A 27,894-nucleotide genomic window follows, 5' to 3' on the forward strand; every position below is an offset into this window, starting at 1 on the left:
TAGGACATTATGTTATTCAATACAAGCTTGTTTTGTTTAATCAAGTTCATATTTATATAAAAAAAAGCTTTTTACATTAGCATGTGATGTTCAGAACTAGTATACCCACCGAAAACGTCCAGTGAATTTACTAAATTACTCATCATAAACATTTACAAAATACATAACAATTATCTTAAGAATTATAGATACAGAACTCCTTTATGCAATCGCTATGTCAGATATTAAAATAGCTTTTCGGCGAAAGCACATTTTGCAATATTCTGAGTACATAGCTCGGCCATCACAGGCTAGCTATTCAGACACCCGCCAACTTCGGGGCTCACTAAACTCAGAATTACTATTAGAAAAATTGTATTACCTTTGCTGTTCTTTGTCAGAATGCACTCCCAGGACTTCTACTTCAACAACAAATGTTGTTTTGGTTCCAAATAATCCATAGTTATATCCAAATACCTCCGTTTTGTTCGTGCGTTCAGGTCACTATCCAAACGCGCGAGCATATTTCGTGACAAAAAAAATTAAAAATGTTCCATTACCGTACTTAGAAGCATGTCAAACGCTGTTTAAAATCAATTTTGATGCTATTTCTCTCGTAAAATAGCGATAATATTCCAACCGGACAATGTTGTATTCATTCAAAGAGGGAAAGAAAAAAATGGCGAGGTCTCGTGAATGTGCATCTCCAGACTCTCTGTCACCAGGCAGCCCACTGACAAACTATGCTGCTGTTATCTGCCCAGAGACAGGAGACGCGTCATTCCGGTTTCTGAAGGCTTTAGAGAGCCAATGGAAGCCTTAGAAAGTGTCACGTAACAGCACAGATACTGTAATTTCGATAGAGATGCAACAGAGGAACTACAAATTGTCAGACAGGCCACTTCCTGCTTGGAATCTTCTCAGGTTTTTGCCTGCCGTATGAGTTCTGTTATACTCACAGACACCATTCAAACAGTTTTAGAAACTTTAGAGTGTTTTCTATCCAAATCTACTAATAATATGCATATTCTCAAGAGTAGTAACCAGTTTAAATTGGGTACGTTTTTTTTATCCGGCCGTGAAAATACTGCCCCCTATCCCAGACAGGTTAAACAAATCAAAATATATTTTATATTTGAGATACTTCAAAGAAGCCACCCTTTGCCTTGATGGCAGCTTTGGCATTCTCTCAACCAGCTTCATGAGGTAGTCACCTGGAATGAATTTCAATTAACAGGTGTGCTTTGTTAACCTGTCATGGATAGGCGGCAGTATTTTCACGGCCGGATAAAAAACGTACCCGATTTAATCTGATTATTACTCCTGCCCAGAAACTAGAATATAGCTTTTCGGTGAAAGCACATTTTGCAATATTCTAAGTAGATAGCCCGGCATCACAGGGCTAGCTATTTAGACACCCACCAAGTTTAGCCCTCACCAAAGTCAGATATACTATAAGAAAAATGTTATTACCTTTGCTGTTCTTCGTCAGATTGCACTCCCAGGACTTCTACTTCAATAACAAATGTTGGTTTGGTCCCAAATAATCCATAGTTATATCCAAATAGCAGCGTTTTGTTCGTGCGTTCAAGACACTATCCGAAGGGTAAATAAGGGTTAAGCTCCCGACGCGTTTCGTGACAAAAAAATTCTAAATATTCCATTACCGTACTTCGAAGCATGTCAACCGCTGTTTAAAATAAATTTTTATGCAATTTTTCTCGTAAAAAAGCGATAATATTCCGACCGGGAGTGGTTGTTTTCGTTCAAAGAGAGAAAAAGTAAACATGGAGTCGACTCGGGCACGCGCCTCCAGTATCATTGTTCTCAGATCGACCACTTACAAAATGCGCTAATGTTTTTCAGCCAGGGCCTGCAAAGCCACCATTCAGCTTTTTGGCGCCTTCTGAGAGCCTATGGGAGCGTTAGAAAATGTCACATCATGCCAGAGATCCCCTGTTTTGGTTAGAGATGATCAAGAAGACCATGAAATGGTCAGAGAGAGCGCTTCCTGTTTGGAATCTTCTCAGGTTTTAGCCTGCCAAATGAGTTCCTTTATACTCACTGACACCATTCAAACAGTTTTAGAAACTTTAGGGTGTTTTCTATCCAAATCAAACAATTATATGCATATTCTAGTTACTGGGCAGGAATAGTAACCAGATTAAATCGGGTACGTTTTTTATCCGGCCGTGCAAATACTGCCCCCTAGCCCCAACAGGTTAAGTACTGCAGCGCATCTCCTCCTCATGGACTGCACCAGATTTGCCAGTTCTTGCTTTGAGATGTCACCCCACTCTTCCACCAAGGCACCTGCAAATTCCCGGACATTTCTGGGGGGAATGGCCCTAGCCCTCACCCTCCGATCCAACAGGTCCCAGATGTGCTCAATGGGATTGAGATCCGGGCTCTTCGCTGGCCATGTAGAACCCTGACATTCCTGTCTTGCAGGAAATCATGCACAGAATGAGCAGTATGGCTGGTGGAATTGTCATGCTGGAGGGTCATGTTAGGATGAGCCTGCAGGAAGGGTACCACATGAGGGAGGAGGATGTCTTCCCTGTAACGCACAGCGTTGAGATTGCCTGCAATGACAACAAGCTCAGTGCAATGATGCTGTGACACACCGCCCCAGACCATGACGGACCCTCCACCTCCAAATCGATCCCGCTCCAGAGTACAGGCCTCGGTGTAACGTTCATTCCTTTGACGATAAACGCAAATCCAACCATCACCCCTGGTGAGACAAAACCGCGACTCGTCAGTGAAGAGCACTTTTTGCCAGTCCTGTCTGGTCCAGCGACGGTGGGTTTGTGCCCATAGGCGACGTTGTTGCTGGTGATGTCTGGTGAGGACATGCCTTACAACAGGCCTACAAGCCCGCAGTTCAGCCTCTCTCAGCCCATTGCGGACAGTCTGAGCACTGATGGAGGGATTGTGCGTTCCTGGTGTAACTCGGGCAGTTGTTGTTGCCATCCTGTACCTGTCCCACAGGTGTGATGTTCGGATGTACCGATCCTGTGCAGGTGTTGTTACACGTGGTCTGCCACTGTGAGGATGATCAGCTGTACATCCTTTCTCCCTGTAGCGCTGTCTTAGGCATCTTACAGTACGGACATTGTAATTTATTGCCCTGGCCACATCTGCAGTCCTCATGCCTCCTTGCAGCATGCCTAAGGCACGTTCACGCAGATGAGCAGGGACCTTGGGCATCTTTCTTTTGGTGTTTCTCAGAGTCAGCAGAAAGGCCTCTTTAGTGACCTAAGTTTTCATAACTGTGACCTTAATTGCCTACCGTCTGTAAGCTGTTAGTGTCTTAATGTGTAATGGCGGATGGTTGCAAATCTGAGTCCATAGAGGTGTGCTCAGGTGTTCCGCAAGGTTCTATTTTGGGCCCACTGTTGTTCATTTTGTATATCAACAACATTGGGGATCTTATTGAAACAAACGGATGTTCATATTTATGCAGATGATACTGTTCTTTATTCAAGTGGTTGTAGTTTATCTTTAGCTTTTGAAAATGCCCAAAGAGCATTTAACATCATACAACAGAATCTGTATGATTTAAAGCTGATTCTAAATTCGAGTAAAACAAAATGCATGCTATTTTCAAATGCCAGGCATGTTACAAATCATGTCATTGCTACATTGGCTGGACATAATATAGAGCAAGTTAAAGTGTACAAATATTTGGGTGTGTGGGTTGATGATAAGCTGAGCTTCACTGTGCATGTAGAGAACTTGATAAGGAAGCTCAAACTGAAAATAGGATTTTATTATCGGCATAAGGCTTGTTTTTCTTTTGAGGCCAGGAAGGAGCTGGTACGATGTACATTACTGTCGGTTTTAGATTTTAGTGATGTTATATATATATGCAGGCCTCAGCCACTTCCCTGAGAGCATTTGATTCAGTATATCATGCAGCCCTCAGGTTCATTACAAATCAGAAATGTCTAACACTTCATTGTGATCTCTACAGCGCTGTTGGCTGGTCGTCATTGACCTTGCGTAGGCTTAAACACTGGTATACACTGATTTATAAGGCCATATTGGGTAAAATGCCATTTTATCTATGTACTTTTTTAGTCAGGTCAGTAAATAAATATCAATTACGGTCCCATTCTGATTTGCTTCTAACAGTACCAAGAATTAGAACAGGTCATGGTAGAAATAGTTTTAGTTACTCAGCTCCGTGGTCCTGGAATTCACTCCTGAACATTTTAAAATGTGATGATCTAGTTTCGTTGGTGGAGTTTAAACACTTGATGGATGTATATATTATAGAAGAGTGTTATCATTTTTAGGCCAGCTGTTTTTAGTCAAGATGTTTGTGTTTTTAAATGTAATATGTTTTTGTTGTACTGTATGTGTGTTTATAGTTGTGTTTAATGTTGTGTTAGTGTATGACATTTGGTTTGTCTGAAACGTTGTTCCCCTTGCTGCTATTGGATCAGGTCTCTCTTGGAAAAGAGATATTTATCTCAATGAGAATAAACCTGTATAAATAAAGGTAAAATAAAAAAATAAAAATTATGACCGTACCACAGCTGCATGTTCATTAATTGTTTGTGGTTCATTGAACAAGCATGGGAAACAGTGTTTAAACCCTTTACAATGAAGATCTGTGAAGTTATTTGGATTTTTACAAATTATCCTTGAAAGACAGGGTCCTGAAAAAGTGATGTTTATTTTTTCGGAGTTTACATGAAATGAGTAAAACAGTATGAAAACATTATTAAAGTGACCAGTGTTCCTTGTCTGTAGGCAGCAGTCTCTAATGTGCAGGGTTGAGTAACCAGGTGGTAGCCGTCTAGTAACAGTGACTAAAGTTCAGGGCAGGGTATTGGTCAGAGGCCTGCTAGTTGTGACTATCTCAAGGTCTGACGGCCTTGAGATAGAAGTTGTTTTTCAGTCTCTCGGTCACAGCTTTGATGCATCTGTACTGAAATAAGTTCAGGAGTAGAAATGTGCTTCACTAGTCACGTAATAAGTTGCATGGACTCACTCTATGTGCAATAATAGAGTTTAACATAATTTTTAAATGACCACCTTATTTCTGTACCCCTCACATACAGATAATTGTAAGGTCCCTCAGTCGAGCAGTGAATTTCAAACACAGATTTAACCACAAAGACCAGCGAGGTTTTCCCTAAGGTCCCTCAGTCGAACAGTGAATTTCAAACAAAGATTCAACCATATAGACCAGGGAGGATTTCCAATGCCTTGCAAAAAGGGCACCTATTTAAAGATGAGATTGAATATCCCTTTGAGGATGGTGAAGTTATTAATTACACTTTGGATGGTGTATCAAGACACCCAGTCACTACAAAGATACAGGCGTCCTTGTTAACTCAGTTGCAGGAGAGGTAGGAAACCACTCAGGATTTTTACCATGAGGAAAATGGTGACTTTAAAATAGTTACAAAGTTTAATGGCTTTGACAGGGGAAAACTGAGGATGGATCAACAACATTGTAATTACTCCACAATACTAACGTAAATGACAGAGGGAAAAGAAGGAAGCCTGTAGAGAATAAAAATATGACAAAAGATGCTTCCTGTTTTCAATAATGCACTTAAGTAATACTGCAAAAAAGGTGGCAACATTGGAAACACAAGACAAAGAGCTGTGACACATGGTTTTGATCCTAAACACATGAAAAGTGTGATGTATACAGAGGGTATGGGGCAACAGAAGACCAACAGCAGAGGTGCTAATGATCTTGGAGATGGGGAAAGGGCCGATAAACCGGGGGGAAAGTTTGCTGGGCTCCACCCGGTGGAGCAGATCTTGAGTGGACAGCTGTACCCTCTGCCCGAGACGATACCCGGGAGCCGGGATCCGGTGGCGGTCCGCTTGTCATCGATACTTGGAGGTGGTCTTGAGAAGAGCCGACCGGGCTCTCGTCCAGGTACGACGACAGGGGCGGACAATCATCTGGACCGAGGGTGTGCCGACCTCTTGCTCTGGGAAGAGCGGGGGCTGATAACCCAGGGAACACTCAAAGGGCGAGAGACCTGTGGCAGAGCAAGGAAGGGTGTTGCGGACATATTCAACCCACACTAGTTGCTGGTTCCATGTGGTGGGGTTGGCGGAGACCAGGCAGCGAAGAGTCGTTTCCAGGTCTTGGTTGGCTCGCTCCGACTGGCCGTTGGACTGGGTGTTGAACCCGGAGGACAGACTGGCCGACGACCTACTGAGTATGCGGAACGCCTTCCAGAACCGGGACGAGAACTGAGGACCCCGGTCGGAGACCATGTCCACTGGGAGTCCATGGATCCGCAAGACGTGCTGCACCATGAGCTGGACCGTTTCTTTGGCAGAGGGTAGCTTGGGGAGAGGAATGAAATGGCCGGCTTTGGAAAACCGATCCACTACTGTCAGGATGGCGGGGGGAGACCCGTGACAAAGTCCAGGGATATGTGAGACCAGGGACGGTGAGGAACAGGCAGGGGTTGAAGGAGACCAGCAGGAGCTTGCCGGGTAGTCTTGTTCTGCACACAGATCATGCATGAGGCGACGAACGCAGAAACGTCAGGAGCCAAGGTAGGCCACCAAAAGCGTTGTCACACAAAGGCCAGGGTCTGACGAGAGCCTGGGTGGCAGGAACTTGGACATGTAAACTTTGGGCGTCATCGGGATTCTTCAAAGACGAGGGGTGAATCGAGTGCGAACCTGGGCGACAGAGTACAGATTCCCTTTCCCTCCTATGTTCTCAAAGTCGGCAATCGATCCGGATGGTCAAGGCTATGAGGTAGTCAAGGTCCATGGGCAGCTCCTGGGCTGCGAACTCATCTTTAATCACCTCCGATACTCTGTGAAGGAACATGTCAAACAATGCTTCCGGGTTCCAGGCACTCTCAGCCAACAACCTGCGAAAATCCACTGTGTAGTCTGCTACGGGAGTCTTGACATAGCTGGAGCAACTCACGAGCAGCCTCTCTCCCGGACAACGGAGAACCTCCGCTACGAACTCCTCCAGACTGAGGCAGACGGTGGAGTGTTGCTCCCACACCACCGTAGCCCAGGCAAGTGCCCTCCCAGTCATCAGCGTTATGATGTACGCTATCCTCGAGCGGTCAGTGGGGAACGAAGAAGGCTGCAGCTCGAAAATGAGGGAGCACTGGGAGAGAAAAGCCAGGCAAGTTCCAGAATCTCCAGCGTAGCGCTCAGGAGGAGGTAAGCGGGGTTCTCAGGACAATGGGGTAGGCTGAGAGATTACTGGTGTGACCCGCTGCCCAGTAGGGAATCTGCGGAATTGCTCCAGCAATGCGTCAAATGCCTGGTCATGGCATTCTGCCAGGGTATGGAGTCCCTTCATAAGACATTGCAGTAACTCCTTGTGTCTTCCAATGGTGGCTCCTTGCAGGGAGATAGCATTGTAGAGCTGGTCTGAGTCTGCTGGGTTAGTCATGGCCAGTTCGTACTATAAGAACTCAGAATAAGGGCCAGATGCAGACAGCTAGAGTCACAGATGTTTATTGACCCAAAGAGGGGGCAGGCAAAAGACAGGTCAAAGGCAGGCAGAGGTCCGTAATCCAGGGCAGAGTCAATAAGGTACAGAACAGCAGGCAGGCTGGGGTCAGAACAGGCAGAGGTTCAGAAATGGGTCAGAGTCAGGCAGGTACAGAATGGTAGGCAGGCTCGGGGTCAGGGCATGCAGAATGGTCAGAACCGGGGAAACTATGAAACAGAACTTGAGAAAGCAGGGAGACGGGAAAACACGCTGGTAAGACCTGACAAGACAAGACGAACTGGCAACACACAAACAGAGAACACAGATAGAAATACCCAGGGGATAATGGGGAAGATGGGCGACACCTAAATGAGGAAAGATAATTGAACAAAAGACATCATGAGAAGTAGGAGGAATAGAGTAGAGAGAAGAAAAGAGAACCTACCTGCGTATTTGAGCTGGACCTCAGCCTTTCCTGTCCCCTTCATGTTATTAACCGAACAGAGATATCTTCCCTGATCCCCTGGACCTACACTCTCCAACCTGAGGGATGCGTTTCCCCCAGGGAGCTGGGAATGGAAGAGTCCAGTGCGGTTGTAGTACTCCCCGCTCTGGCGTGCCAGTTGGTCTGTTCCATAGTAGAAACTGTGGACCACCCGCGAATCTTCTACCCTCTGCCATGTCACCACGAGACCCTCTTCCAGGGGGGCACCAGAGTCAAGGCTAGGGGGGAACACACAGCCCAAAACAGCCGGTTGGTCATAGACGGCTACCACTCTGGGCTGGGGCGCCTGTACTTCGAAGGCATCTGGGGGAACAAGGGAGAGACTTGAGTTTGTGTGTCTGGGTGTGTGTGTGTCATGGTAGGGACAAAAGGGTTAGAAAGATATTAACTTACAATAAAGGGGATAGATGCGGTAGTGTGTGATGGTTTGTAAAGCAGAGGAGTTGGATTTCCCATCAGTACATTTTGCTTCCATAGCCGTAGGCTCCGCTCCACAATGCACATAAATCATGTCCATAAATGCACACATCTTCAATTTCACTCAGTTATTAACAACCTGCCTACCAGGTCTAATCCATGGTCAGTGTGGAGGTCTAACGTAGGAAGAAGATACAGGTCATTAGATAGCACTAAAATTCCTTATGCAAAGCGGCAAGGGTTAAAGGGACAATCTGAGATTTCTACATCCAATTCCTGTACTTTTAAATGAATGATATATCATCATTGATTCTTGAAGAATATATTAAAAGCCTCATGAGCTTAGTTCAACTATCTTAGCGTACGACATCACAGTCCAAAATATTAACTTGTATTACTTTTAATAGTAAATAAACAATGTATAGTTTAAAAAAAACATTGCTTCCATTGCTTTGTCTATGAATGTAAGAGTGGTTTTGGACAGATCAACATTTACTGGAGCTGGTCCCACTGGAGTTATCCTTTAAAATACATGTACTCACTTTGGCCAAAATATTTTCACATGACCCTTGTACTGTAAAAACATTTGTACACCCTCCCCAATCCTATTATTTACTCAAAAAGAATGATTACTACCACAAATGGCTGTAGCCCAGCGAAGCATGGACAGAAGTTTGAAGGTTCACCGAAGCACCACGGACAAGCTCACTCTCCCTGCCTGTTTCATTAAAGAGATCAGAGCCGGATGCAGACAATCATCAGCTAAATGGAAATAAGATTTTCAACATTTATATTTATACTGTATAAAATAATTTTATATGCAATGATTTTCCACCAACAGGTTTCTGTCCCAATGCACCACACATAACCAGTAAGCAATGCATAACTGCATAACGATTACCGACTTCTGGTGCTTCATTATGGTTTGTGTTTTCAACAAAACAATCAAATAGAGTATGTCTGACAAACAGAGAACACATCCTTCCCTACCCAGTATCAAAGGCCTTTTTTATCTTCTATATGGAACCTTTATTTCACTAGGCAAGTTAGTTTGCTTGGGAAAAATGGTGAATACAGGGGACCGTGTTGTTAGTGTTTCAGGGAAAAGGTGTACATTTGAGCTCCATCATCTAGGATGTGACAATGGTTAATAAAATCTCTTAATTTCTGCCCATTTTTTTTGCACGGTCTTGAAGGCCTTCTTATACAGCTGCAACTGTATATGCATTTATAAATCAAGACCTTTCTTGAGTTGGGCTCTGGGATGGTGCAACTGTTGAGAATGTGAGCCTATGGTTGTGTGGGGGGAAAGGGTTGAGTGTGTGGGTGTATGTGCGTATCCCACAACTATTGCGAGGGAGTAAAATATATTAGGGACAATATAGGATGATAAACAATAATTGTTTGCTAATATAATAATTGCTTGCAATAATGTAATTTTGGTAATGGCGAGACTGGTGAGAGGTAAAATCCTTTGCATAAATTGCCTACATTACTACAAATATTAATAGCTAATTATGGAAAATAAGAAACAGGATTTTTAAAATATATATATTTTTTGATGGCTATATATAATACAAATCGAGATGAGGGTGATGGAAATGCATTTGGAGGTTGATCTACTTCTGTTCTGTAAATGGCACTGTGTGCTCTTTTCCCAGGATGGATCCCAGTCTGTTCAGGGCTATGGGATACGGGGGGGTCGGGGGTGTGGTCTGCCGGGCATTGGGATGACAACCCAACTCGGGATGAGGAGGGCTTTTAGTGGGTGGAATAGTTGGGACAAGTTGGAGGTTTACTTAGTAGCAATGCAAATATCATGGAACAGCTGTATAGACACTCAATCATCATGTTACTTTTTAATGGTACGTTTATAAGCATATATTTTGATAAATGGAATTGGAAGTTGTGTCTCATTATGGTAAGTGGTGAAATAAGTATAGCCAGTTACAATTGTAATGGCCTAGCAGATAATAAGAAAAGACGATCAGTATTTACCTAGCTAAAAGAGAAGGAATATAATATCTATTGTTTACAGGAAACTCATTCAACAATTTTAGATGAAGTTTTGTGGATAAAAGACTGGGGGGGTGAAATATATTTCTCCCACGGGCAAAGAAATTCAAAAGGGGTGATGGTTTTAATTAACAGTAATTTTGATCCAAATGTGCAAATTGTCCAAACAGATCATCAAGGTAGATGGATTATTTTAAATATGTTATTGGACAATAAACTGATATGGCTTATTAACCTATACGGTCCAAATAATGATGATCCAAGCTTCTTTGAAAATATATATAAGAATTTATCAACTCTACAAGAAACACTAGACTCTATTATTATGGTGGGAGATTTTAATACGGTCTTAAATACCTATATGGACCAGAAAGGAAATCACACTACAAACTATCACCCTCAGGCACTTAAGGAAATCATGAATGTCATGGATATATTGGAATTAGTGGATATATGGAGACTTAAATACCCTGACCTAGTGAGACATACATGGCGGAGGCTTAATCAAGCTAGTCGTCTTGACTACTTTCTTATGCCATTCTCTCTGCTCTGGCACCAAAAGTAAAAAAAAAGTGACTGAACTCCAATCCTCTCTACTTAACTACAGAAATAGGACTATGTTTAAGTGTTTTCCATCTGTACCAAGTTAGCCGGTTTCTGGCGGAACATTTATTTGCTTACTAAGACGTGAGAGAGCCTACATTTGATACTACTTTATTATGCCATTCTCTCTGGCACCAAAAGTTTTAAAAAGTGTTGATAGGGGACAGAATGCGGTCGGATCATCACATAATTGGCATATATATTACTCTTAAAGAATTTCCATGTGGGCGAGGATATTGGAAATTTAATCAAAGCCTACTAGATGATAAATTGTTTAGAACTAGGACAGAAGAATTTATAACTGACTTTTTCAGACATAACATAGGTACAGCAGATCCCTTTATAGTATGGGACACTTTTAAATGTGCCTTTGGAGGCCATGCAATTCAGTACTCATCTATAAAACAAAAGCAATTTAGATCAAAAGAGTCCATATTAACAAAGGAAATTTAAAAGGAGCTATTGAAATGTTTGAAAAATTAATGTAAAATCTGGACAAACTAAAGGCTGTGCAATGTGTAGCAAACAGCTGGAGGCAGGGCTTCCTACAGAGCTCAATTTTTATGGAATGGTCTGCCTACCCATGTGAGAGACGCAGACTCTGTCTCAACCTTTAAGTCTTTATTGAATACTCATCTCTTCAGTAGGTCTTATGACTGAGTGTAGTCTGGCCCAGGAATGTGAAGGTGAACAGAAATGCACTGGAGCAACGAACTGCCCTTGCTGTCTCTGCCTGGCTAGTTCCCCTCTTTCCACTGGGATTCTCTGCCTCTAACCATATTACAGGGGCTGAGTCACTGGCTTATTGGTGTTCTTCCATGCCGTCCCTAGGAGGGGTGCGTCACTTGAGTGGGTGGAGTCACTGACATGATCTTCCTGTCTGGGTTGGTGCCCCCACTTGGGTTGTGCCGCGGCGGAGTTCTTTGTGGGCTATACTCGGCCTTGTCTTATGTTGGTGGTTGAAGTTGGTGGTTGAAGATATCCCTCTAGTGGTGTCGGGGCTGTGCTTTGGCAAAGTGGGTGGGGTTATATCCTGCCTGTTTGGCCCTGTCTGGGGTTATCGTCGGACGGGGCCACATTGTCTCCCGACCCCTCATGTCTCAGCCTACAGTATTTATGCTGCAGTAGTTTATGTGTCGGGGAGGCTAGGGTCAGTCTGTTATATCTGGAGTATTTCTATTGTCTTATCCGGTGTCCTGTGTGAATTTAAGTATGCTCTCTCTAATTCTTTCTTTCTTTCTTTCTCTCTCTCGGAGGACATGAGCCCTAGGACCATGCCTCAGGACTACCTGGCCTGATGACTCCTTGCTGTCCCCAGTCCACCTGGCCGTGCTGCTGCTCCAGTTTCAACTGTTCTGCTTGCAGCTATAGAACCCTGACCTGTTCAGCGGACGTGCTACCTGTCCCAGACAGGGAGAGAGAGTTTTCAACTCTCTAGAGACAGCAGGAGCGGTAGAGATACTCTGAATGATCGGCTATGAAAAGCCAACTGACATTTATTCCTGATGTGCTGACCTGTTGCACCCTCTACAACCACTGTGATTATTATTATTTGACCCTGCTGGTCATCTATGAACATTTGAACATCTTGGCCATGTTCTGTCATAATCTCCACCCGGCACAGCCAGAAGAGGACTGGCCACCCCTCATAGCTTGGTCCCTCTCTAGGTTTCTTCCTAGGTTCTGGCCTTTCTAGGGAGTTTTTCCTAGCCACCGTGCTTCTACACCTGCATTGCTTGCTGTTTGGGGTTTTAGGCTGGGTTTCTGTACATCACTTTGAGATATCAGCTGATGTAAGAAGGGCTTCATAAATACATTTGATTTTGATTTGATTTGTAGGCCCACTGAGTGGACATTCTGAACCTTGTTTGAAGTCAGTAAGTCACATGACCAAGGAGCTATTGAAATTTTTAAGTTTGAAAAATTATTGTAAAATCTTTTGAGATAAAAATGGACAAACTAATGGGTGTGCAATATTAGAAGGGTGGTCAGTGGACATTCTGAACCTTGTTTGAAGTCAGTAAGTCATATGACCAATGAGCTATTGAAATTGTAAATAAATAAAATGTAAATAAATAATTTAAAATAGTGCGAGATGTAAATCGACAAAAAAAAGTGTGTGCAATGTGTGTCTATGCCATCGGGTTAGCTACAACCCGTTTTGAACGTTTTAGGAGTAATGGTTAAACAGCTACTGAAATTTGAAAAAAAATTGATTTATCACTATGTTGACGGTCCCTAACGGCTGTTGGTGGACGTAAGAAAAAATACTGGCGAATATCCGTTGAATATCCAACCTGAAACTGACTTTACCTCGGTAGAAGAGCAACACATTAACATCAACAGGACAGAGGATATACCCATTGGACTTGGTTGAATATCCAACCTGAAACTGTCTTTACCTCGGTAGAAGAGCAACACATTAACATCAACAGGACAGAGGATATACCCATTGGACTTGGTTGAATATCCAACCTGAAACTGTCTTTACCTCGGTAGAAGAGCAACACATTAACATCAACAGGACAGAGGATATACCCATTGGACTTGGTTGAATATCCAACCTGAAACTGTCTTTACCTCGGTAGAAGAGCAACACATTAACATCAACAGGACAGAGGATATACCCATTGGACTTGGGGCTCTGCTGGTAGTTTGACTCATACTCAGATTGTTTTATTCTGCTTTGCCACTAAAATCATAATAAACGCTGAGAACTAAAATATTGTGTTATTGTTATGCGTATTATTATTAATAATAGGGGAGGGGGTAGTTCAAAAATTTACACGGAAAGGTTCTTCAAAAGGTTCTTCAAGGATCCATTAAAACCCCCACAGTTTCACTTAGAAGAACTCCTAAAAGCAGGAAACTTTTCTTTTTAGAGTGTACCCCAGTAAATGTCGAACTCTCTCTTACATTTATTTCTCCAGACTCATCCAGCTGTTTACCAGAATAGGGATTTTCCCTTTAGAGATTTAGTTGTACACTTGTAAATGATATTTTGTCTTTAAATCGCTTCAGTAGCCTTGCAAGAACGTCCTTCAATCCAGCTACTTTCAACTTGTTTATAAATACCCACTGCAGAAGGCTGCGTAGGCTATTACTGTGTGATAATAATTAAACATGACTTTGATTTAAAAACCGTTGGCACAACTACGATATCTCAATACCTGTGCTTTTCATATTGAATTGCAAAACAATCTGAAAATGTCTTTATCATATTAAAACTTACCAATGTCTCCGAGTGCAGCGATGAGCAGAATACAGAACCATTCCGACATCTCTAATCGTTTGATGGGAAGCTGTAAAATAAACTTTACCACCTGGACTTTTACTATTTCCACGGATCTCAAATGTAGGCTGTCTCAAATGGGTATACCGTAACACGTCTTAGTAAGCAAATAAATGTTCCGCCAGAAACCGCCTAACCTGTTACAGATGGAAAACACTTACACGTCGTCCTATTTCTGTAGTTTGGTAAAGAGGATTGGCGTTTAGTCCGTGTTCCTAAAGGTTATAAACAACCTGACTCTCATGCGTGTGAATGACTCGCGGTGACTCATGTCTACCAGTAAAACATACTAGAATAATCTAGACTGATTGTTTGCCTAGTCATTATGTTGTAAGTAAAAAACACTTTGTTTTTGGTTAAGCAACAAACAGGCTATCCAGCAGGCCCGACCCATATTCTTTCAGATTGATAAATTGCGACCCATCGTTTCTGGCAGGTGGGGCTAGAGCACACCTTGTTCTGAGCCACCCAGTTTTACAAAAAATAAGGCTTGCCTATTTTGCATGTTATTTTGGCATTAATAATACGTGTCACATATCAGTTTGCAAACAATGTGAAAATAATATATATCATTGAGTTAATAAAAGCGCATACAAAACATGGTCTCTTTTCTGTTTTCTTGAGTAAAGCAGCTCCAAAATACAGGTGTTTCAGCCAAGCTCAGTGCTTCTGAGTGTTCTGTCACTCATGGGGACATTACATCACTGCCAAGTGTAAGAGGAGACGTTGAAAATTCATAGCTATTTGGCTGCTGATGTTATAAAGTGCCCATCCAAGAAGGCTCAAGGTCATTGGCCACAGATAAAAAGATATTAAATCACGTTATATGTACAGTAGCTTTGATTGGACTGATCATGTCAACATCCTATTTTCACAATGTCACAGCTTTCAGAAGGATCGGACCAATGCGCGGCGTGATCGTAGTCCCACATCTTTTATTTTAGTCGTGGAGCTCATGCAATAAATCATAAACTTGAAATCCGAAAACAAGAAAGCCGTGAGGCAGAGCAGGCATACACTACTCCAGAAATAATCACCCACTGTCACGTCCTGACCAGTATAGAGTATATTTGGTTATTGTAGTTTGGTCAGGATGTGGCAGAGGATAGTTGATGTATGTTTATGGGGTTTGTCACTGGTCTATGTCTGTGTTTCTATGTCCAGTTAATTGGGGTTGGACTCTCAATTGAAGGCAGCTGTGTTGAGTTGCCTTTGATTGGGAGTCCTATATAGTAGGGTGTGTTTGTCTTTGTGTTTGGTGGGTAGTTGTTTTTTGCACTGCTAGTTATAGCCTGCGAAACTGTCTCCTGTCGTGTTGTCTGCATCTATTGTTTTTTCGTGATCAACGTGTTTAATAAACATGATGTTGAGCACACAACCTGCTGCGTATTGGTCCACGTTCTCCGACAGTGATTTCGCGATATCGTCAGAAGACGAGAATCGTTACACCCACAAACACCAGTGAGACAAACATCAACTTAAATATGGCCTCCAATTAGAGACAACGACAAACAACTGCCTCTAATTGGAGATCATGCCAAACAAAAACTAATCTAGAAATACAGAAACTAGAACTAAACATAGAAATACACAAAACAGACAAACACCCCCTGTCACGCCCTGACCTACTCTACCATAGAAAATAACAAATTACTATGGTCAGGATGTGACAGTACCCCCCCCAAAGGTGCGGACCCCGACCGCACCTATAAAAAATAAAAGAAACAACAACCCCCCCCCACAAAAACAAAGGGAGGGTAGGGTGGGTGACAAATGTCTATTGTGGCGGCTCTGGTTCCGGGCGTAGTACCCCCACCGCCCGCTGATCCCCCCGCTTCTGTATGTCCGGAGGAACCAGACCATGGATCATCGTCGGAGGCTTCGGACCGCCAACCGCCACTGAAGACTCTGGGCTAAAGGCCGCTGCTAAAGACTCTGGGCTGCAGACCGTCGCTGAAGGCTCTGGGCTGTAGACCAACGCTGAAGGCTCTGGCCTGCAGACCTCCGTTGAAGGCTCTGGACTAGGGATGCGCACTGGAGGTCCAATGCGTGGGACTGGCATAGGTGGTGCCAGACTGGTAACACACACCTCAGGTCGAGTGCGGGGAACAGGCACAGGACGTACTGGGCTATGGCTGCGCACTGGAGGAATAGTGCGAGGAGCAGGACTCGGTCTCACAGGACTGGGGAGACGCACTAATCAAATCAAATCAAATGTATTTATATATCCCTTCGTACATCAGCTGATATCTCAAAGTGCTGTACAGAAACCTAGCCTAAAACCCCAAACAGCAAGCAATGCATGTGAAAGAAGCACGGTGGCTAGGAAAAACTCCCTAGGAAAAACTCCCTAGAAAGGCCAAAAATCTAGGAAGAAACCTAGAGAGGAACCAGGCTATGAGGGGTGGCCAGTCCTCTTCTGGCTGTGCCGGGTGGATATTATAACAGAACATGGTCAAGATGTTAAAATGTTCATAAATGACCAGCATGGTCAAATAATAATAATCATAGTAGTTGTCGAGGGTGCAACAAGCACTTCCTGTGAACAGGTCAGGGTTCCATAGCCGCAGGCAGAACAGTTGAAACTGGAGCAGCAGCACGGCCAGGTGGACTTGGGACAGCAAGGAGTCATCATGCCAGGTAGTCCTGATGCATGGTCCTAGGGCTCAGGTCCTCCGAGAGAAAGAAAGAAAGAGAGAAAGAGAGAATTAGAGAGATCATATTTAAATTCACACAGGACACCGGATAAGACAAGAGAAATACTCCAGATGTAACAGACTGACCCTAGTCCCCGACACATAAATTACTGCAGCATAAATACTGGAGGCTGAGACAGGAGGGATCAGAAGACACTGTGGCCCCATCCGATGATACCCCCGGACAGGGCCACTAAGGGCCGAGTGCTCACAGCAGGCACTGGCTGTACCGGGTTATGGCTGCGCACTGAAAGGAGAGTGTGAGGAGCAGGTACAGGACGTACTGGACTATTGAGGCGCACTGGAGGGAGAGTGCGAGGAGCAGGCACAGGACGTACTGGGCCGCGGATGCGCGCTGGAGGCCTGGAGCGTATGGCTTGCACAAACCACCCTGGCTGGATGTTCAACTCAGCTCGACAACTGCCGGGTGCGGGCACAGATCGCACCGGCCTGTGAATGCGCCCTGACGACACAGTGCGCATCATCGCACAATACAGTGCCTGCCCCGTTGCTTGCTCCCCACAGTAGACACGAGAAGCTGGCTCAGGACTCCACCCTGACTCTGCCCAACTCCCCGTGTGCCCCCCCCCAACAACAAAAAAATTGGGGCTGCCTCTCGCACCTGCCTCTTCGTTGGTATCGTGCCTCCTCTTGTCGCCGCTCTGCTCTCGCTGCCTCCACCTGTTCCCATGGAAGGCGATCCCATCCCACCTGGATCTCCTCCCATGTCCAGGATCCCTTGCCATCCAACACCTCCTCCCAAGTCCACTTGTCCTGCTGCTCCCTTCCACGCTGCTTGGTCCTTCGGTGGTGGGTGATTCTGTCACAACTTTCGGAAGGATTGAACCAAAACGCAGCGTGATCGCAGTTCCACATCTTTTATTTCAGTCGTGAAACTCATTCAATAAACCATAAACTTGAAATACAAAAACAGGAAAGTCGTGACGCAGAGCAGGCATACACTACTCACAACATAATCCCCCACCAACACCAGTGAGACAAACATCAACTTAAATATGGCCTCCAATTAGAGACAATGACAAACAGCTGCCTCTAATTGGAGGTCATGCCAAACAAAACTAAATCTAGAAATACAAAAACTAGAACTAAACACAGAAATACACAAAACAGACTTGTGCCGCGGTCAAAACAACTGTTAACACGGAGGACCGCCATGCCACCTGTTCAAGTGAGCCGAGCACAACAATGTGAGTCCAACAATGTCTTGTATGCTGCTTCAAAAATGATGTAATATGTCACGGAGATATGTATACTGTAGCTAAGAAAGTAATACTAAGTGTATGTTGTGTAGTAAGATGTTAGTGTGTGCATTACCCTAACAATTTGGTCTATTTAGGGCACCGTTTGTCACCGTTATAGTGCAGTTAATGTATGGTTTAGTGTTGTGTTGTGTAGTGGCTTTGCTGGCATGCATTCCTCAATTATTTTATTTTGCCACACCAAATTTACATGCTGAAATCACCACTGTTACTGCTGCACTGGTATGAAGGCTGAGGAGAGGATGGCTGCAGTTTTATTGCCTCTTAACCAACCGTGCTATTTTTATAATTTTTTTGCATTGTTTGTAACTTATTTTGTACATAATGTTGCTGCTAACATCTCTTATGACCCGAAAAGAGCTTCTGGACATCAGAACAGAGATTACTCACCTCGAATTGAACAAATCATTTTTCTTTAATGAGTCGGGAGGGAAGGATATACTCCAGACACCCGAACAGGCCCTCATCCCCGTCATTCGCAGGAGAAAGAAACAGAGATTTCGGGGAAGGAGAATGGGGGTTCTTTGTGAGGATCAGGCGACGAGTGGCTAATCTGCCTTCACCATCCGTACAGTTAGCCAATGTTCAGTCGCTGTAAATAAATGGGACGAACTAAGAGCACGTATATCCTACCAACGGGACATTAAAAACTGTAATATCTTATGTTTCACCGAGTCGTGGCTGAACGACGACATTAATAACATACAGCTGGCGTGTTATACACTCTAACGGTAGGATAGAAGAGCACCCTCTGGTAAGACACGGGGCGGGGGCCTATGCATATTTGTAAACAACAGCTGGTGCACGATATCTAAGGAAGTCTCAAGGTTTTGCTCGTCTGAGGTAGAGTATCTCATGATAAGCTGTAGACCACACTATCTACCTACAGAGTTTTCATCTGTATTTTTCATAGCTGTCTACATACCACCACAGAAGATGTTGGCATTAAGACCGCACTCAATGAGCTTTACCTCGCCATAAGCAAACAGGAAAACGCTCACCCAGAGGCGGTGCTCATACTGGCCGGGGACTTTAATGCAGGGAAACTTGTATCAGTTTTAACGAATTCCTATCAGCATTTTAAATGTGCAACCAGAGGGAAAAAACTCTAAACCACCTTTACTCCACACACAGAGACTCGTAAAAAGCTCTCCTCCCCCTCCATTTAGCAAATCTGACCATAATTCTAACCTGCTGATATTAGCTTAGAAGCAAAAATTAATGTGTGAGGCACCAATGACTCGGTCAGATGAAGCAGATGATCAACTACAGGACTGTTTGGCTAAAACAGACTGGAACATGTTCCGGGATTCTTCCGATGATAATGAGGAGTACACCACATCAGTCATTGGCTTCATCAATAAGTGCATCAATGACATCATCCCCGCAGCGACTGTACGCACATACCCCAACCAGAAGCCATGGATTACAGGCAACATTTGCACTGAGCTAAAGGGTAGAGCTACCACTTTCAAGGAGCGGGACTCTAACCCAAGAAGCTTATAAAAATATCCTGCTATGCCCTCTGTCGTGGAAATATTCAGTCAATAATATTTCTCAAATACCGGAGCCTATGAGTTCAATTAGACTTTATTACAACGTAATATAAACCGAGCTGGTTCATGAAACAACTATCTATCCAGCCTTGGCACACACTTTTTATACAGGTTTCAGCCTTACGTCACACACATAGTAACACCTCTTTATGTTAATGATTCATCCCCTCTGGCATTTAACCACTGTTATCTTTTTGCCTTGCACTAATTTTAGTTCGGGTTCACATTAGAGCCATAGCAATGGTTAAAAAATAAATAGACATGTTCACTCCCAAGACAAGTGCAAGTCTAATGGTGTCCAATGACCTAGACACACATATAGAGTGCACTTATTCTGCTGACTACAACGAAATGTATAATGGGCACATATGTACTGGAAAATTTCCAACATCTCCGATGAACCATCAAACAACACTAAGGTAACCTGCCTAAATGACTACCGACCTGTAGCACTCACATCTGTAGCCATGAAGTGCTTTGAAAGGCTGGTCATGGCTCACATCAACACCATTATCCCAGAAACACTAGACCCACTCCAATTTGCATACCGCCCCAAAAGATCAACAGATGAAGAAATCTCTATTGTACTCCACACAGCCCTTTCCCACCTGGACAAAAGGAACACCTATGTGAGAATGTTATTCATTGACTGCAGCTCAGCGTTCAACACCACAGTGCCCTCATAGCTCATCACTAAGCTAAGGACCCTGGGACTAAACACCTCCCTCTGCAACTAGATTTTGGACTTCCTGACGGGCCGCCCCCAGGTGGTGAGGATAGGCAACAATACATCTGTCCCGCTGATCCTCAAAACGGGGGCCACTCAGGGGTGCGGGCTCAGTCCCCTCCTGTAATCCCTGTTCACTCATGACTGAGACATGGCCAGGCACGACTCCAACACCATCATTAAGTTTTCCGATGACACAACAGTAGTAGGCCTGATCACCGACAACGATGAGACAGCCTATAGGGAGGAGGTCAGAGACCTGACCGTGTGGTGCAAGGACAACAACCTCTCCCTCAATGTCATGAAGACAAAGGAGATGATTGTGGACTGTAGGAAAAGTAGGACCAAGCACGCCCCCATTCTCATCGACGGGGATGTAGTGGAGCAGGTTGAGAGCTTCAATTTTCTTGACATCCACATCACCAACAAACTAACATGGTCCAAGCACACCAAGACAGTTGTGAAGAGGGCACGACAAAACCTATGCCCCCTCAGAAGACTGAAAAGATCTGGCATGGGTCCTCAGATCCTCAAAAGGTTTTACAGCTACACCATCGAGAGCATCACTTCCTGGTATGGCAACTGCTCGGACTCTGACCGCAAGGCACTACAGAGGGTAGTGCGTACGGCCCAGTACATCACCGGGGCCAAGCTTCCTGCCATCCAGGACATCTATACCAGCCGGTGTCAGAGGAAGGTCGTAAAAATTGTCAAAGACTCCAGCCAGCCAAGTCATAGACTGTTTTCTCTGCTACTGCATGGCAAGTAGTACCGGAGCACCAAGTCTAGGACAAGAAGGCTTCTAAACAGCTTCTACCCCCAAGCTATAAGGCTCCTCAACATCTAATCAAATGTCTACCCTGACTATTTGCATTGCCCCCCCCCCCCCCCACTACTCTCTGTTATTACCTATGCATAGACACTTTACTAACTCTACCTACTACAGTTACTATTACTAACCACCTGCAGGCTGGTTCTAGCATGGTAAATACATCACTCCCCAAGCCAGGCCACCAGGACCTACAGAGAACTGTCAGTGTCAACCATGTAACACCGTACTGTAACACTGTACTGTAACCATCCACTGTACCACACAATGTTAACCAGCACATTGTCGTGTCCTTGTCACAATGTTAGTGGTGAAAGTAGAGGGAGGAATAGAACAGAATTGTAATCCTATGGTTGAAACTGTTCCTCGTGTACTGCTGCTGTATCTATGTGTGTGTGTGTGTGTGTGTGTGTGTGTATGTGTGTGTGTGTGTGTGTGTGTGTGTGTGTGTGTGTGTGTGTGTGTGTGTGTGTGTGTGTGTGTGTGTGTGTGTGTGTGTGTGTGTGTGTGTGTGTGTGGCACCACCATCAGTGCACTGCTTCGCTTTTCCTTTCCCCACGGCCCTGAAGTTGTGATCACAGGGGCTTGGTAAACTGTTCCTGGATCTGTGTCTACAGGCAACGTCTGTCTACCTGCAGCCACCTTCTTCCACCACACTGAACTACACATGTATCTACAGTGCCTTCAGAATGTATTCGCACCCCTTGACTTAGTCCACATTTTGTTGTGTTACAGACTGAATTTAAAATGGATTAAATACACCATCCAAAGTGTAATTAATAACTTCACTATGCTCAAAGGGATATTCAATGTCTACTTCTTAAATGTTTACCCATCTAGCAATAGGTGCCCTTCTTTGTGAAACATTGGAAAACCTCGCTGGTCTTTGTGGTTGAATCTGTGTTTGAAATTCCCTGCTCGACTGAGGGACCTTACAGATAACTGTGGGGTACAGAGATGAGGTAGTCATTCAAAAATCATGTTAAACACTATTATTGCACACAGAATTAGTCATTTAAAAACAATTAATTAGCAAAAATGTCAAAAAACATGATTCCACTTTGACATTGTGGGGCGTTTTGTGAAGGCCAGTGACACAAAATCTCAATGTAATCCATTTTGAATTCAGGCTTTAACCCCATAAAACTCAGCTCTGGACCTCGAAACCAGTTCCACTGCATTTTTTCAGTGTTCGTCTCTAATCAGGGACTGATTTAGACCTGGGACACCAGGTGGGTGATCCCCCCCTGTAATCGGGGACTGGTTTAGACCTGGGACACCAGGTGGGCGATTCCCCTGTAATCAGGGACTGATTTAGACCAGGTGGGTGATTTACCTGTAATTAGGGACTGATTTAGACCTGGGACACCAGGTGGATGATTCCCCCTGTAATCAGGGACTGATTTAGACCTGGGACACCAGGTGGGGGATTCCCCCTGTAATCAGGGACTGATTTAGACCTGGGACACCAGGTGGGTGATATTAATAATCAGGGACTGATTTAGACCTGGGACACCAGGTGGGTGATTCCCCTCTAATCAGGGACTGGTTTAGACCTGGGACACCAGGTGGGTGTAGTTAATTATCTGTGGAACAGAAAACCAGCCGGCTCTGGACCTCATGGGGTAAGAATTGAATAGGCCTGCTGTAACAACAAAATGTGGAATAACTGAAGGGCTAAAATGTGGAATAACTGAAGGGCTAAAATGTGGAATAACTGAAGGGCTAAAATGTGGAATAAATCAAGGGTTATGAATGCACTACTTTCTAATCTAAAGGCACTGTATCTCTGAACATGGCAACTATAATACATTTAACTTTCTCTCTGAATAGTTTAAAGTCTTTACTTTGTCCTATAAGCATGTCTCTTGATTTGTATTTCAATTATTTATTACTTTTTTAGTCACGCTAATCTAATGTGTGTTTTCTGTATGAAGGTATTCAATAAAACTGTTGGAGGAAGCAATGAGTCTGACTTTATATGTAAATAATCTATATTACATATGACCGTTAAATATCTGAATGGCTTTTTATAAACACACACACACACACACACACACACACACACACACACACACACACACACACACACACACACACACACACACTAAACCCACATTCATTTTTTAATTACAGAGTAGCATTCAAATGTGCTCTTCTATCTTGTAATCCCATTAGACAGAGACAGACTGGGACCATAAATCAACCACGGCATTTCTGACACACCGGCCCATTTTGATTCTCGAGGCCACCATTATCAGCCAAATAATGATCATTTTGTGCAAAACCTGAATTTAGACAATCCTAGTAGGCTAAAAAATTTACCAGCCCATCTGGCAAATACCAGAATTGCCCTATGACCCACCCGCCACTGCCCTTTGATGTCTTTCCTTCTCTGTTATTCTTCCCTTTTTCATGCTGGAAACAGAATTCATGAACTTTCACCTTTCCTGTTGACTTTCTAGGCAACTAGAGGCCTTAGATAAATTTGTATTAATCTGTTTTCTATTCACATTATAAAACCCAGATGACAAAACAGCATTGAAGACATTGTCCTGTAATTGAAACTGGCAGATGTTTTTGCTACTGTATGGCTTTAAAAACAGTGATGTTTTGATAATGTGTGTTTTCAGCAGGGTTTCCCCCTGTTGTTGCATAACGAAGGGTTTTAATCATGGGCTGGCTAACATGTGACTCTGCTAACATGTGACTCTGCTAACATTAGACTTTGCCAACGTTAGACTCTGCAAACAGACTTTTAGACTTTGCTAACATTAGACTTTGTTAACCTCTTATAGCTCCTTAAGGATAGGGGGCGCTACAGCGAATTTTGAAAAAAATACGTGCCCATTTTAACCTGTTAGGGCTAGGGGGCAGTATTTACACGGCCGGATAAAAAACGTACCCGATTTAATCTGGTTACTACTCCTGCCCAGTAACTAGAATATGCATATAATTATTGGCTTTGGATAGAAAACACCCTAAAGTTTCTAAAACTGTTTGAATGGTGTCTGTGAGTGTAACAGAACTCATATGGCAGGCAAAAACCTGAGAAGATTTCATGCAGGAAGTGGCCTGTCTGACAAGGAGTCGTTCTTCTTGTCTCTGTTTATTGAAGAGTGAGGATCTTAGCTGTAACGTGACACTTCCTACGGCTCCCATAGGCTCTCAGAGCCCGGGAAAAAGCTGAACGATATCAAGGCAACCCCAGGCTGAAACACATTATCGCCTTTGCCAAGTGGCCGATCAGAGGACAAAGGAATTAGGCGCGTGCCCGAGTCGACCCCGTGCTGTATTTTCTTTCGGCTGTTTACCTAATTGCAGATTCCCGGTCGGAATATTATCGCTTTTATACGAGAAAAATTGCATAAAAATTGATTTTAAACAGCGGTTGACATGCTTCGAAGTACGGTAATGAAATATTTAGAAATCTTTTGTCACGAAATGCGCCGTGCACATGACGCTTATTTACCATTCGGATAGCGTCTTGAACGCACGAACAAAACGCCGCTGTTGGAACATAACTATGGATTATTTTGGACCAAACCAACATTTGTTATTGAAGTAGAAGTCCTGGGAGTGCGTTCTGACGAAGAACAGGAAAGGTAATCAAACTTTTCTAATAGTAAATCGGAGTTTGGTGAAGGCTAAACTTGCTGGGTGTCTAAATAGCTAGCCCTGTGATGCCGGGCTATCTACTTAGAATATTGCAAAATGTGCTTTCACCGAAAAGCTATTTTAAAATTGGACATATCGAGTGCATAGAGGAGTTCTGTATCTATAATTCTTAAAATTATTGTTATGCTTTTTGTGAACGTTTAACGTGAGTAATTTAGTAAATTGTTAGTAAATTCGCCGGAAATTTGCGGGGGGTATGCTAGTTCTGAACGTCACATGCTAATGTAAAAAGCTGTTTTTTGATATAAATATGAACTTGATTGACTAAAACATGCATGTATTGTATAACATAATGTCCTAGGTGTGTCATCTGATGAAGATCATCAAAGGTTAGTGCTGCATTTAGCTGTCTTCTGGGTTTTTGTGACATTATATGCTAGCTTGAAAAATGGGTGTCTGATTATTTCTGGCTGGGTACTCTGCTGACATAATCTAATGTTTTGCTTTCGTTGTAAAGCCTTTTTGAAATCGGACAGTGTGGTTAGATTAACGAGAGTCTTGTCTTTAAATAGCTGTAAAATAGTCATATGTTTGAGAAATTGAAGTAATAGCATTTCTAAGGTATTTGAAAATCGCGCCACAGGATTCAACTGGCTGTAACGTAGGTGGGACGATTTGGTGCCACCTACCCTAGAGAGGTTAAACGGCCTCCTACTCAAACTCAGAAGCTAGGATATGCATATAATTAGTAGATTTGGATAGAAAACACTCTAAAGTTTCTAAAACTGTTTGAATGGTGTCTGTGAGTATGGCAGATCTCATATGGCAGTCAAAACCCCGAGTCAGATCCTAACAGGAAGTGGACTCACCTTCAGCACTATGCCTATAAAACACACCGTGAGTTAGGATTCATTGAGCACTTCCTAAGGCTTCCACTAGATGTTACCAGTCTTTACAAAGTGGTTTGAGTCTTCTATGGTACAAACTGACCCAAAGAGAGGCTTTGGAAGTTGGTCACAGGGGGTGGGCCATTACCACTATGAAGCGGGCGCCCATAGCTACCCTCCCCTTTCGAAACGTTTAGTAAGACAATGCAATCGTCCCCCTTGAATATTATTGAAGCTCTGGTTGAAAAAGGCCCTAAAGATTTATGTTATACAACGTTTGACATGTTTGAACTAAGTTAAATATTTCTTTTTTTGCACATTCGTGACGACAAGTCCAGCGCGCTTCAGTACATTATGAGTAGCCTTCGGAACGCTTTAACAAGAAGAAGAACAAGAGCTTACTTTGGATATTTACAATATGAAAATAATAAGAATCAAAATTGTCGACGGGACAACAGTAACAAGAATAACCAAGGATCAAAATAACCATCTCTCTCTCTCTCTCTCTCAGTACTGTTCCATGTGAATTGCATACCACTAGAAACTCAATCTCAGACTGGTGATAAGTTGCCCTGATCTAACCTCCAATCCTGAGGTTTGGGCATGGTGCTGAGTTTAGATAAGTCATATTATGTCTATATACAGTGCTGTAATGATGGGAAAATAGTTCAAGTACAAAAGGGAAAATAAATAAGCATAAATATGGGTTCTATTTACAATGGTGTTTGTTCACTGGTTGCCCTTTTCTTGGGGCTACAGGTCACAAATCTTGCTGCTGGGATTGCACACTGTGGTATTTCACCCAATAGATATGGGAGTTTATCAAAATGTGATTATCTCTCTCTCTCTCCCTATATAGTGCACTGCTTTTGAACAGGGACCATAGGGTAGTAGTGCACTATGTAGGAGACATGGCGCTATTTGGCATATATCAATCAGCTCTCATTAAAACAAGAATGTGGTTCTGAAATATTCCTAAGTCCCAAATGGCATGCTGTTCCTTACTACTTTTGACCAAGGCCTATAAGGCACTGTTGTGTGTGTGTTACCATATCACATATTCACTCTATCACTTATTCACCATATCACATATTCACTCTATCACTTATTCACCCTATCACATATTCACCCTATCACTTATTCACTCTATCACTTATTCACCCTATCACTTATTCACCCTATCACTTATTCACCATATCACTTGTTCACCTTATCACTTATTCATTCTATCACTTATTCACCCTATCACTTATTCACCCTATCACATATTCACCCTATCACTTATTCACCCTATCACTTATTCACCCTATCACTTATTCACCCTATCACTTATTCACCCTATCACTTATTCACCCTATCACTTATTCACCCTATCACTTATTCACCCTATCACTTATTCACCATATCACTTATTCACCCTATCACTTATTTACCATATCACTTATTCACCTTATCACTTATTCACCATATCACTTATTCACCATATCACTTATTCACTCTATCACTTATTCACCCTATCACTTATTCACCCTATCACATATTCACCCTATCACTTATTCACCCTATCACTTATTCACTCTATCACATATTCACTCTATCACTTATTCACCCTATCACTTATTCACCATATCACTTATTCACCCTATCACTTATTCACCCTATCACTTATTCACCATATCACTTATTCACCCTATCACTTATTCACCCTATCACTTATTCACTCTACTTGATAAGTGATAGGTACAAACCCAGATGATCAGCCTATGTACAACACAGTAATGTACATTTATATTAACTAGTTTGTAAGGATGGTGAATTAATGTTTTCCATGTTATTTGATTAAGAAAAATATTTAATTTGATGTGGATGTTTTGCGTCTTTGCCCATAACTTTGCACCTTTCGATGTAAATGTTTGAAAACAGGGTTTTGTTTTTTCTGGATTACATTAGAATGACATCACTCAGAAAGTGACGGGGCTTCAACTCTTACAATTCCAACTATTGAATCCTGCAAGATACTGTTCTTCATTTTT

At 43.1% G+C, this 27,894-nt stretch overlaps 1 protein-coding gene across 2 annotated transcripts in view; it reads right to left on the reverse strand.

Annotated features, from left to right (window-relative positions):
- Window positions 1-14,790, reverse strand: part of LOC115176312 (CD276 antigen) — a 51,196-nt gene extending 36,406 nt beyond the window's left edge. Inside the window, exons 1-3 of one of the 2 annotated variants that reach the window (XM_029736254.1) lie at window positions 14,209-14,790; window positions 8,334-8,429; window positions 7,881-8,243 (exon numbers count right to left, since the gene is read on the reverse strand). In XM_029736254.1, coding sequence (XP_029592114.1) covers window positions 7,881-8,243; window positions 8,334-8,429; window positions 14,209-14,257 — 508 coding nt within the window. In that variant the 5' untranslated portion in view covers window positions 14,258-14,790. The remainder of the gene's footprint in view (window positions 1-7,880; window positions 8,244-8,333; window positions 8,430-14,208) is intronic. The other variant, XM_029736255.1, reaches the window with a different exon arrangement.
- Window positions 14,791-27,894: the final 13,104 nt, after the last annotated feature.

This window comes from Salmo trutta, chromosome 36 (assembly GCF_901001165.1).
Source record: "Salmo trutta chromosome 36, fSalTru1.1, whole genome shotgun sequence".
Classification (NCBI taxonomy): Eukaryota; Metazoa; Chordata; class Actinopteri; order Salmoniformes; family Salmonidae; genus Salmo; species Salmo trutta.